This window comes from Rutilus rutilus, assembly GCF_951802725.1.
Source record: "Rutilus rutilus genome assembly, chromosome: 7".
NCBI classification, from domain to species: Eukaryota; Metazoa; Chordata; class Actinopteri; order Cypriniformes; family Leuciscidae; genus Rutilus; species Rutilus rutilus.
Window position 1 is genome coordinate 37363910 of NC_140221.1, and position 13022 is coordinate 37376931.

The window sequence follows — 13022 nt, forward strand, 5'->3', positions numbered from 1 at the left end:
TTTATTTTTCACCCTCCAAACTTTGATATACGCCAGGTAGCTATAACTCTAATAAGAAAAATATATTATGAAAAGTTATTTAACCCTAGTTTAATCAACGATTTGGAGGTTACGGTACAGTGTTTAATTACAACTTATTGTTTTCAATACATTCACAGCAGATGAGTATATGAGGATAAAATAATCTCCAGCAGATTGATGCTGTTTTTGTGATACTTTAGATGTATTTCAGTTTTTTTAGATGGTTATCCATATCATACATTCACTTCAGTGTTTAGGCAGCTCTTATCTTTGCAGCTCTTTTTTATTTCCTCTCTACTAAGTATTTTGATCTAACCTGATCAGGTTAGACTTAGCAAACCGTTGTACAGTGGACTGGTTGCTCAGTGTCATTAGAGCCAAGAGTCAGTGACTTACAGCTCAGTGTTAAAGTCCTCTTGTTTGAGTGTTTGTAGTTATTCGGATGAACTGGTCTTCCTCTCATTAATTAATATTATTGTTATGCCTGTGGTTAAAAAGAAAAATGAGTTCTTTATTTTTTAAATAAACTTAATTTATAATTTTGAGCTTTAATTGATGCTCCAGAGTTTTTGTTCATATCTGAAAGTGAGCCATATGAATCAGGGGGGCAGTCGTCGCCTATAGGCTATATGCCGAACCTCACATGAACAAACAGGAAAACAGGTCTCATTACATCTGCTTGTCAGAAAAAAAGTCAACGGAGACGGTTAGACGGTTGGATTGCCTAGTCTATTACTTTTCATAAAAAGTAATGCAATTAGTTCCTTGACGCAATATTGTAACATTTCTTTTAAACACTGATCCCCAACACTGATTATAATAGAAGCAATCTACTCGTAACTATTTTTTGCAGTGATGACTGGGTGTTACTTTTTGCATATTTTTAAAATGACTTGCACACATTGCTATCCAGTTAAAAGTCTTCATAATATCTGTAGACAATGGATAACATTTTCTTTATTGAAAACCTTGTCAGCATTGAAATTCATCTATACAAAACAATCTACATATAAAAACAGCCCTACATGCAAACCTCAGGACTAGTGCAATTGAAATTTTAAATTGAGAACTTGCTTAAACAACTATTGATGGAAGCCGTAATCTAAATGATGAACAATTTATGGGCCATATATTAAAATAATCTGGCTCTCATTAATGCACAAAGTGGCCGAGATCAGCATGGACATAGATATCCCCGAAAATGCATCCTAGCATCTGATAGGGGATGTGGCACAAAAATTCTTCCAGTAAAATCGCTCTCATGTCCATGCTGACCGGGGTCTGCCGTGAATCTGCCATGATGAAAAAATTGAATCAGTTAGTACATTTCAAAGCACTTGTCATATAAACACTGGGTGAAATACTTGAATCTTCACTCACTCTCTGCTGGTAGCCCTGTCTATTCATTCTCTCCGTCTCAAGACGAAGCTCCTCCTCCTGCAGCCTAAGCTCCTCCCTCTCTAGTACTTCTTCCTGTTCTTGTCTTTGCTGCTCCTCCCACTGTTCCTTGCGCCTCTGCGCCACCTGTTGGACGAACACATCTATTGAAGACATCTATAACTCATATACTAGAGTAAGTGTAGTGCTACTATACACACACCTGTGCATTGATCTCCTGCATGCGAGATGTGCGGGATCCCTCCTTCTGCTCCCTCTCCTGGCGTAGAGTGAATCTCTCTTGCTCCAGCTGTTGGATGAGCTCCTCTCTCCTCTTCAGAGACTCCTCCCTGGCCAGCCTGTTCTCCTGCATTCGTTCATCCAACTGCTGCTGACGTCCTATCAGGACCTACCAAACATAATTTCAAAATATATAACATCCAACACTCACACACTAACTGTCAGCTATTTAACTACAGTTCTTAAAAATGAACTACATTATCATTATAAAACTGTATAATTCTACTTCAAAATACAATTTAAAGGTCAAGTGAGTCATTTTAGTGCCACTGCAAAAATAATTATTGTCTTCGTTCGAACAGACAGTGGCCCATAAAGTAAGCTGTGATTTCAATTAAATAAATAAATAAACAGACCATTCACCTTAAAAGTGGCAATCATACATTTCATAACATTTAAATGTATTAGAATATCAAACATGATTTTATTTTTCCCCCTAAGGTACACTTATAATAGTAATAATTAGTAATACTAACTTTTTAATGGTAGTATACAGCATATTAGTATATTAGAATGATTTCTGAAGGATCATGTGACACTGAAGACTGGAATAATGGTCATCACAGGAAAAAATATTCTAAAAATATTAAAATAGAAAACAGTTATTTTAAATTGTAATAATATTTCACAATATTAAAATGTTTACTATATTTTGGATCAAATGAATGCAGCCTTGGTGAGCATGAGACATTAAAATCATAAAACATTAAAATCGTACTGACTTTTGAAAGTAATATGTTTATTATTAAGTTTTTCACCAAAGTTGATGTTCCATGACTATGTTCCACCCTTTCCAACTTTTAAAATTAAATAGGCTGTTTTTTTGCTGCTGTTCCTTTAAGATATCTATATAAACATCCTCTTTGCATATGAAATGAGATCCAACACTTAGGGTTTAAAAAGTCATATATTAATGCATTAATCTATATGATGTTGGCAAATTCAGAATGAGTCCGGAGAAGATGTTTCTCAAAGTTACTATTTCTATACTTCTTTTACATCTAAAATGATTGAGGACTGTTTAGTTCCTCATTATATGACCCATTTAGAAAAAAAAATTATTCAAATTATTCACATGAAGTATGTGAGCAAAGAGCACTGTTTAAGGGGGTTTCATAAAAGAAAACCAACGTTCGAGCACGTGACTGCAAATCTATTGGCTGTCAGCCTCGTCTCACCTCCCGCATCAGTCTCTCTCTGGCTCTCCTCTCTTTCTCCCACTCTGCCTCTCTCTTCTCCCAAACACGCTGAGCTTCCTCCCTGCAGGCAGCAAACATAAACAGAGCATGAGTCTGACTTACAAGTACAAACGCATCTTCAAGTTCTTAAAAAAACATCCTGACTGTGCTTACCGATATAAAATATCAAACTCTGCCTCCCTCTCCCTCTCCAGCTGGAGCTGCTCCTCTATGACTCTCTTCATCCAGGCGGCGTCAGCGACAGCTCTCTCCTTCCTAGCTTTCTCCAGTCTCTGGTCCTCCACCTCTCCCTCCAGCAGTGCTGCCAGGATCTTGCGGTCTGCCTCCTGGTGGACAGGAAAGTTATTGCAGTTACCCAGTCAGGACAAACTATGTTGAGTTCTGAGGCAAAAAGTGGTAAAAACATCAGTTTCTGCTGTAACATACCAGTTCCTCCTGCACCTGCTGTGCTCTCCTTTTCAGCTGAGCACGATACTGACGAGTCAGGAAATGCCTGTGGAAGCAGAGAACTACTAATTTAGTATTATCTATATACTATAGAGTGCAACAATCGGGTTCCAGAAGTAAAAACTCCATTTTATTCATAGGGAACAACTTATATAGCTTTAAAGGCAGGCTTACTGTGAGCTACAAAGCTCTGCAGAAGCCATCAGCCCGCATTATTTCAGCTTATTTTTTTAAATAATCGTGTTTAACAGCGGAATTCCTGGTGAAAAACTACATTTCCCATGATGCTGTACAGAAAATTACACCAATGAGAGAGTTGAAAAAAGCAACACATGCCATAATAGCTCTTTAGCTCCGCCCACTCCTATGAAGCACTGCATATGACGTAATCGAGTCGATCCCTCTACGCTCTCAAAATACTTAAATGTTTGTATGTACATGCATGTTTTTGTAATTAACTTTAAATTATGTAATGTTGTGATTTACCTCATAGCTGATTGGCTTGATTTAAGTCCCCCTGTGGTGTAAATCAAGCTTTTAATGTTGTATGTATGTCTATGTGGTGTTTTTAATATGCTTTAAGACAAACCATGTATAAATTCATAAGTCAACACCATTGCTGAGTATTTTCTCAAAAACAAGGTTTGAAATCGCTGGTGTTTCTGACGTCACAAACTACCTTGTAACCAATCACGTCAACGAGTGAATCTCTGAGCTGGTGTGAGTGAGTGGAGGCGGGGCTAATTTGCATATTCATTGATCCACGTATATTAAATGAAGCAAGGGTGTGACGTTACATTCAAGCTATATTAAAGCATGAAGATTTTTTTTTTCCAAGGAAAAGATGAGTTTTCAGGAATACAATTAATGACTACAGGTGGACTTTAAAATCCCAATGGGAAAAATTATTGGAAAAAATACTTCCAGAACCAACGGCGCTTAAAAAGGTAGTTGCCACTGTTGCATTCTATTACAGTTTTTATCAATATTTTGAATTAGCTTTTATATATTCATTTTTCATTTTAATTTTAGTTTTGAGCTAAAAGCTACCTTTGTATTTTTGTATTTATATATACACTCACCTAAAGGATTATTAGGAACACCATACTAATACTGTGTTTGACCCCCTTTCGGCTTCAGAACTGCCTTAATTCTACGTGGCATTGATTCAACAAGGTGCTGAAAGCATTCTTTAGAAATGTTGGCCCATATTGATAGGATAGCATCTTGCAGTTGATGGAGATTTGTGGGATGCACATCCAGGTCACGAAGCTCCCATTCCACCACATCCCAAAGATGCTCTATTGGGTTGAGATCTGGTGACTGTGGGGGCCATTTTAGTACAGTGAACTCATTGTCATGTTCAAGAAACCAATTTGAAATGATTCGAGCTTTGTGACATGGTGCATTATCCTGCTGGAAGTAGCCATCAGAGGATGGGTACATGGTGGTCATAAAGGGATGGATATGGTCAGAAACAATGCTCAGGTAGGCCGTGGCATTTAAACGATGCCCAATTGGCACTAAGGGGCCTAAAGTGTGCCAAGAAAACATCCCCCACACCATTAGACCACCACCACCAGCCTGCACAGTGGTAACAAGGCATAATGGATCCATGTTCTCATTCTGTTTACGCCAAATTCTGACTCTACCATCTGAATGTCTCAACAGAAATCGAGACTCATCAGACCAGGCAACATTTTTCCAGTCTTCAACTGTCCAATTTTGGTGAGCTCGTGCAAATTGTAGCCTCTTTTTCCTATTTGTAGTGGAGATGAGTGGTACCCGGTGGGGTCTTCTGCTGTTGTAGCCCATCCACCTCAAGGTTGTGCGTGTTGTGGCTTCACAAATGCTTTGCTGCATACCTCGGTTGTAACGAGTGGTTATTTCAGTCAAAGTTGCTCTTCTATCAGCTTGAATCAGTCGGCCCATTCTCCTCTGACCTCTAGCATCAACAAGGCATTTTCGCCCACAGGACTGCCGCATACTGGATGTTTTTCCCTTTTCACACCATTCTTTGTAAACCCTAGAAATGGTTGTGCGTGAAAATCCCAGTAACTGAGCAGATTGTGAAATACTCAGACCGGCACGTCTGGCACCAACTACAATGCCACGCTCAAAATTGCTTAAATCACCTTTCTTTCCCATTCTGACATTCAGTTTGGAGTTCAGGAGATTGTCTTGACCAGGACAACACCCCTAAATGCATTGAAGCAACTGCCATGTGATTGGTTGATTAGATAATTGCATTAATGAGAAATTGAACAGGTGTTCCTAATAATCCTTTAGGTGAGTGTATATATATATATAATTTTTTTTTATTTCAGTTAGTAATTTTAGTGCTTATTCAGTTAGTTGTTAAAGCAACATTACTCATTTTTGTTTGGTTAATCTTTTTCATCTAATATTTAATTATTTATTCATTTTATTTAATTTCATATACATTTCATTTAACAAAAAATGGTTTTAATAGTTTTATATTTAGTTTACAATAACAGCAGTTGCAGAAGAAATCCCTCAACATGTTTAAATATTTTACCCGAATTCAGTTTTCTTCCTGCTTTCCTCCATCCTCTTCCTCTCATCATCTAGCTTCTCAAGCTCCCAGCGTTGAGACATCAGAGCTTCCTGTTCCTGCTTAAGACGCTCAGCCTGGAACAAATAAAAGAAATGGAATGTATAAAAACTCAAATACACTTTAGCGCCACTAACTAAACCCTAAATACATAGCATCTATCGGCTTTTATTCATTTAGGAAATGGTTTTTTTATTGAAAATGAAAAAAAGTCAAATTTCTTAACATTAATTAACTACATTTGTTAACATGAACTAACAATGAAAAATACTTCTAAAATCCCGTTTACAGCTAGAACGATAACTATAAAGATAAGTATAACGATAATGGTAACTTTATTTTACAGTCCTTTTCACATGTACATACTATGTACAATAACTGGGTTATAACTACTAACCCTGAACCTACCCCTAAATGTAACTTTAACCCATGTAAGTTACCTTATATTACCAGTAGTTTCTTGGGTAAGTACACTGTAAGAACACTATAAGTACACATACTGTAAAATAAAGTGCAACCACGATAACTATATTAGTGTTAACACCAGCAGACAATATTGTTATGTTTATTCTAAGCATTTGGTCTGCCTGACCAAATTTAAATGCTCAAGCTCTTTAAAGCAGGATGGATTCTGATTGGCTGTCAATGTTGGTATCGATCATCAGCTGGAAAAAAATGCAAAAAGTGATTCCAATGATATCATTTCTCTGAGCTGTTATCGTTATAGTTGTGGTGTGGACTCCTTTTATATTTAGAACTATTTTTAGAACAATATTTGTATCTTTATAGATATCGTCCTTGGTGTGAACAGGCCTTAAAGCATTTATTAATCTCAGTTAATGTTCATTTCCAAATTTGGCAATACATTTTTTAAATCAAAAGTTGTCTTCTAATGGATTTGTGATAACATGAACAGTTTTTAACATTAACAAAGATTAATAAACTCTGTAACAAATGTATTGCTCATTGTTAGTAAATGTTAGTTAATGTATTAAATAACTTTTAGTAATGGGACCTTATTGTAAACAAACAAACAAATAATAATAAAAAAATGAATATAATGAATTTACTTGATCTTTATGGCCTTTGTTTTATGTCACATGGTTGTTGTTGTTGTTGTGACTTAACAATGCATTACACGTATCAGTCTATTCTACAGTAATTCCGTACTTCCTGGTCTCGTAGTTTGAGCTCCTCCATCTGTTTGCGGAGGTCTTCAGCTCGCTTCTTTTCCTCCCGTCTTCTCTTCTCCTCTTCTTCCTTCATTCTTTCCAGAGCCTCCCGTCTGGTTCTCTCATACTCGTTCTCAAAACGCTGTTTCTCCACCTGAGTTCTCTCATCAGCCTGAGTGTTACAGAACAGAGTTACATTTTAATGTTAAACCAAAAAAGTCATTTTCTTAGAACCACACATACGCAAGATGGTTAATGTTACGTGATGCTCAACTGATCAGCACTCATGCATGAGCCGACATGGCAGCACTGGCATTTAACACTTCCTGTGAACGTCTTACCTGTTTTTTCTCCTGCTGTTGAAACTGCCACTGGCTCACAACGTGATCTTTGTGCAATCCTGACTCCACCTGTACGCACAAACATTTGAGACACGGAGATGACTGATTAAATAATGCTCCAAAAGTGGTTGCGTGTGTTTGGATTCGGAACCAGATCCCGAGCTCAGAGTTACAGATCAGTCATGGAAGAAACATATCACATGCCCTATTAACTTACAGTCATGTCTGGTTCTTGATGAGTTTAATTCCTGGCAGAAATGTTCATCGGCTCTACTGATGGCATAAATTTGATTCCACAGAAAAAATGTATGTAAACAGCCAGATAATGTACTTTGAGCGTTTAAAAGCAGGAAAAAACGTTTCGAAAATTTGGGGTCTGTAAGATTTTTTAATGGTTTTGAAAGAAGACTCTAATGCTCAGCAGAGCTGCATTTATTTGATCAAAAATACATTCAAATGGTAATGCTTTGAAATATCATTACAATTAAAAATAACTGTTTTAGATTTGAATATATTTCAAAATGTAATTTACTCCTGTATGGCAAAGCTGAATTTTCAGCATCATTACTCCAGTCTTCAGTGTCACATGATCCTTTAGAAATCATTTTAATATGCTGATTTGCTGCTCAAGAAGCATTTCTTATTATTATCAATGTTGAAAACAGTTGTGCTGCTTAATATTTTGTGGTAACCTTTGATAAATATAAAGTTCAAAAGAACAGCATTTATCAGAAATATAAATCTATAGCATTATAAATGTCTTTACTGTCACTTCAATTTAATGCATCCTTGCGGATTAAAATTGTTTAATTTCTTTTACTGACCCCAAACTTACAGTAGTGTATATAAATTCTTACTTTAAAAAAGTGTTTCCTTACAAATGACCTCATAGTAATACTCATAACTAACTTTCTTCATATACCTTACTGACACATGACTGACCTTCCGCAGATCTGAGTTGTTTTGCTTCCAGTGTTCCCTCAGCAGCTCCTGTGCGAGCTGAAGAAAATAAAAATCACCAAATCAGATCAGACACTTTTCAAACGTGTAACATAACATCATTTTGTGACAAAACAATTAGCGTCCATACATTTTTCCTCCTCTCTTCCCTGGCGGACCGGAGTCCATCTGTTTTTTCCACTAGCTGTCTAGTCAGTGTGGCTCTGTCTGGCACAACATTTCTGAGCTCTGCCTCCAACTGGTCTCCCTCCTGCTGGAGCATCGTCCTCAGACGCTCCCTGCGTTCCTCTAGCTTCCGCTGCTTCTCCTCCTTCATGCGATCCCGCTGAAATGCTGACATACTAATAGGCCAAGAAAAGAAGTTTGTAACTTTGCTATAGTAACAAAAAATCATTACCGTGGATGCAAAAGCCAGTTAATACATATGGAATTTTTCATATTGTTCCATCATTCCCTGTATAAGTGAAACCAGCCAAACACAGTAATATGAGAAATGTTCATCATAAAATAACAAATTAAAAGTAATTATAAAAGTTTTAAAAGGCAGTTTCACAATTAAGTCATGCTCATTCAATTATATTGTCTCCTGAATGACCAATATATTTACATGAATGACTTATTAGGTGTTACGGGGGGTGAAGAGCAAAAATATATATATTTTCTATTGAATATTGACAAAATTATCCACAAATAGAGGTGCATAAGCTCAGATCAGTGAGGCCTATGATCAATCGGTTCCAAAAAGTAATACAAAACCTGTCCTAACATAAAGAAAACAAGTTATCAAAAAGATTGAATCCAATATTTGGTGATAACATAGCATGACAAGAGATTTATAAGCTATTTTTTGTTGGCCACTCATTTTTGATTGGTGTAACAAGGTAGGGAAAAAAGTCCCCCCAAAAAAGCACAAAACATAGCCTATCCCAAAAAATTTTTGGGGTAACTTTATTTTGGTGGGTCCTTTTGAACATTCTGTTGACTATAAGTTACTTTACAACTACATGTCACCTGTCATTAGAGTATTAGTGGACTGTTTGCTTAATAATCTGCTAACTCTTTATCGTGATGCTCCTTCAACAGACATTCCACTGACTAGAAGTAACTTTGCAAGTACATATGTCATCTCATTCTAACCCTAGAATAAGGCTTCTCCCTAGAATATTAGCCTACTAATACTCTACTAACACTCTTATGAGAGTTAGTAGACATGTAGGTAGGTGCAACGTTACTTATAGTCAATAAAATGCGTTAAAGGGACCATCAAAATAAAGTGTAACCAAATTGCAAAGTAGTTACTAGTTATACCCTGTGTGAGTTTTAGTCTAATGCGATGACAAAAAAAATTCAGGAAAAAGAAAATCCTCTCCAGGTCAAAATGACTCGAACACAACATAAGGGTTAAAGCAGATTCGCATAAGTCTGCAAACATAACAAAATGTGAACAAAATTAAGGGGTACGAAAAGGCACTGTATAGTATTTTGCATTTGTACATTGTTCTATTATCTACTGCATATTTATGTATAATGTTATTGTATGGTACTTATATGACTATTAGGCTACATCTTCTTAGTCACACTTTATATTAGGTGTACCACTATGTACTTACATAAAAAAAAAGATTGTTAGGTATAATCTGAATTACTTATTGTGTTCATGTATTGAAAAACACTTGTGCTGCTATTGAGGTGGGATACGGGTAAGGTTGCGGACAGGTTTGGTGGTATGGGTAGGTTTAAGGCTGGGTTAAGGTGTAAGGGAAGGGGCAACAGTGAACTTACAAAAATGTATGTATATTTCTTAAATATAATAAGTAAATTATAACAACATATGTACACAATGAGTGCACTGCATCAAATGTTAATTTAAATGTTAGTACATAGTAGTTAAAGATACTTAATATAAAGTGGAACCGTTTCCTTTGCTTTTGTTGTTCTTATTGAAGCCTCTGTTCAGTAAATCTTTGCCTTAATGTCTTGATGCTTTTGAAAACTTTGGGGAGGAACTCACAACTGACCGATCCCAGAACGAACCATGATGTGTGCTGAAGTGTTTTCTTTACGCACACAAGCTAAAGGAAGGCATAATGAAAGTAATTCACCATCAGTACCTGCGCTGGAAGGACTGCCGTGAGCTCCATTGCGACTGTTTGCTGCTTCGGACCTCCTGCTCTCTGAAGTACTGCGAGTGCATCTCCCACTGCTGCCTCCAGCGAGCCTCCTGCTCCCGCTGCCGCACCAGCTGCCTCTCCAGAGTCCGCACTCGACCCGGCCAGTGCGCGGAAAGCGTCGGTAAAGCCATGGATCATCTGATGCTCAACCGAGTTTCCTTCTCAAGCTTTATTTATAACCCGACCTTTATGATAGACCTTGACCTACAATCATTCTGGTGCTCTCCTAATTTAAATGAATAATATGAAAACAAAGATGTAGTAAAGAGGAAAGCCGTTAACGACAGCGGACCATGCAGCGGACGCGTAAACAAATAACCAGAGGGGAAGCGTTCTATGGTTACTGCGCTACTTCCTGGTTACCTACGGCGAGTAGCGAGGCACAAACCAGGTTGACAGAGCGAACGATTTTGTTGTGGATTTTTTATAGTACTTTAATATATAGCAGATAAATATGGGAATATGATATCAAGTTTACAGTAACAGTAACTCTTTCATAAAATAGTATAAATTAAATATTTTTCTTGATAAATCTGAAAAAATAAGCTTAAAAGGAAATACAGGCATGTTCACTCTTTTTACATGGTCTTTTCAGAAAAAGAATGTCAGTGTGATTAATTTACATAATTGTAAAATTGCTAATATAGGCTATATATAGTTGCCAAAACCCACTTACAATCTTATAAACAATTTTATCTCTGCTAGGCTGGTTTAATCCAAAATAGCTATTGAATGATACTAAATGTTTGTATCCTTACAATTTAATCACCCATTGGCCATTTTAAAATGCGTCAAAAAGAATAAAAAATTATTAAAATACTTATTGAGTGCAACAGTGCCCGCCCACTTTTTCAGCGGCGTTGGTTCTGGAAGTATTTTTTCCATTCATTTCTCCCATATAGGGTCTTCGTTAACGTGTTATAAGCCATGAACCAAGTCATCCAGCTACGAGGTGAATCATAACATTACAAACTTTGATTTGAAGCAAAAAAAGTATTTAAAGATTGGACAAAAATACAAAGGGACAAGACTATGTACTTAACGGCATAACAGCATAAAAAGGATGTAGAAATATAACAGATCTAGATTTTATATACTGTATAGGCTATATATATATATATATATATACACACAATTTATTTGCGAAATATACATATATCATATTTGTTTATATCAACTTTGTATATGGACTCGATTAGGTCATTCACAGTACTATATGGGAGTGGGTGGGGCTAAAGAGACCTTTTGGTGCGTTTTGTTTGTTTCGACTCTCTGATTGGTGGATTCTCTGTACAGCATCACGGTTAATGTAGTTTTTCACCACCAATTCTGCTGTTAAACACGATTATTTTAAAACTAAGTTGAAATAATGCAGGCTGACGACTTCAACAGCAGCAAATGCTGTCGATTAACAACTTCGCAGCTCACAGTAAGGCTGTCTTTAAACTGATTTATACGTTATCGTTAATAATCAATTTCCCTATGGAGAAAATGAATGGATTTTTTTACTTTTGGAACCTGACTGTTGCACTTTATATAGGCCCTTTAATACGATTCAGAAGTCTTATTTTATTTGATCTCCAGGGATATTTCAAGTGTGATCAAGACCTGCAGTGAAGGTGACAGCAGTGTCTTAATACTCTATAGAAGATTAAATATTGATTAAAAATGAGCAGTCAGCTGAGGTGTGAGATAAAGCTGCAAATTTGATGCCAGTATTAATAAAGAGACAATGACATGACTTTCTGGGTCATTGTAGGCTATATTGCATGAATTAAACATTGCATTGAATGTTTAATGGTGACCAGATAATCGTGTCTAATTGTCGCCAGAAAGACTCCCTGCTTAAACCTCTAATGTCAGCAACAGGATAAAGGACAATTTAATTATTAACTATAGGAGGCCCCTAAACTCTCAGCAAAGATTCTAACCTGAGCTGCTCTTTAATTATTTGATATCCTTTAAATAATCCATAAATAAGTACCGGTAATAGTGAAATTAAGGTACTTATTCATTTTCTTTGAGGAGAAAAACACTTTTAGATGATTTAATGCCTGATCAGTTGTGTATTAAGTGGCCAGCTGAAACGGAATCTGCCTAAAGCTAAGCCTCAATAAGGGCAATAACATTTACAAAAAGCTTGGTGTTCAATTTTTTACTTCTCTTTACAACTCTTATTATTTTTAATATTTTATCTGATGAATCTGTTAACTGGTGTGAGTAAAAATAAAAAGTGTTATATATCACAATAACATCAGATAGAAGGAAAAGGGTGAACATTGAATATTACATAGTTCCGTAACAGAAAAAATAATTTGCATGACTACATTGTAAAGTGTGGGCACTGTGGAGAATACACTTTGACAGTTTTGGCCCCCGCCCCCGTGATATGATTGGTTCCTTCGCAGAGTCACCGCCCACATGTTGAACGTTTCCGAGATGTGTCTACATATATTTGC

At 36.5% G+C, this 13022-nt stretch overlaps 1 protein-coding gene across 1 annotated transcript; it reads right to left on the bottom strand.

The window, feature by feature from the left end:
* Positions 1-958: 958 nt before the first annotated feature.
* tchp (trichoplein, keratin filament binding) lies at positions 959-10933 on the bottom strand. The gene is made up of 12 exons (XM_084413613.1): positions 10504-10933; positions 8523-8733; positions 8375-8431; positions 7433-7501; positions 7090-7263; positions 5884-5996; positions 3324-3390; positions 3051-3223; positions 2877-2958; positions 1622-1807; positions 1402-1545; positions 959-1313 (listed from the first exon to the last, which is right to left on the bottom strand). The coding sequence occupies exons 1-12, from the start codon at positions 10692-10694 to the stop codon at positions 1281-1283; spliced, it is 1500 nt and encodes a 499-aa protein (XP_084269739.1). The 5' UTR covers positions 10695-10933; the 3' UTR covers positions 959-1280.
* Between the last annotated feature and the right edge of the window lie 2089 nt (positions 10934-13022).

What these genes read in the sequence shown, in the direction of transcription:
- tchp (XM_084413613.1), bottom strand. Translation starts at nt 10,694, where the DNA reads ATGGCTTTACCGACGCTTTCCGCGCACTGGCCGGGTCGAGTGCGGACT. An exon ending in AGGAAGAAAACTGAATTCGG is followed by an intron (nt 3,391 to 5,883) that starts GTAAAATATTTA and finishes CTGCTTCCACAG; the next exon opens with GCATTTCCTGACTCGTCAGT. An exon ending in GAGTTTGATATTTTATATCG is followed by an intron (nt 2,959 to 3,050) that starts GTAAGCACAGTC and finishes TGCTGCCTGCAG; the next exon opens with GGAGGAAGCTCAGCGTGTTT.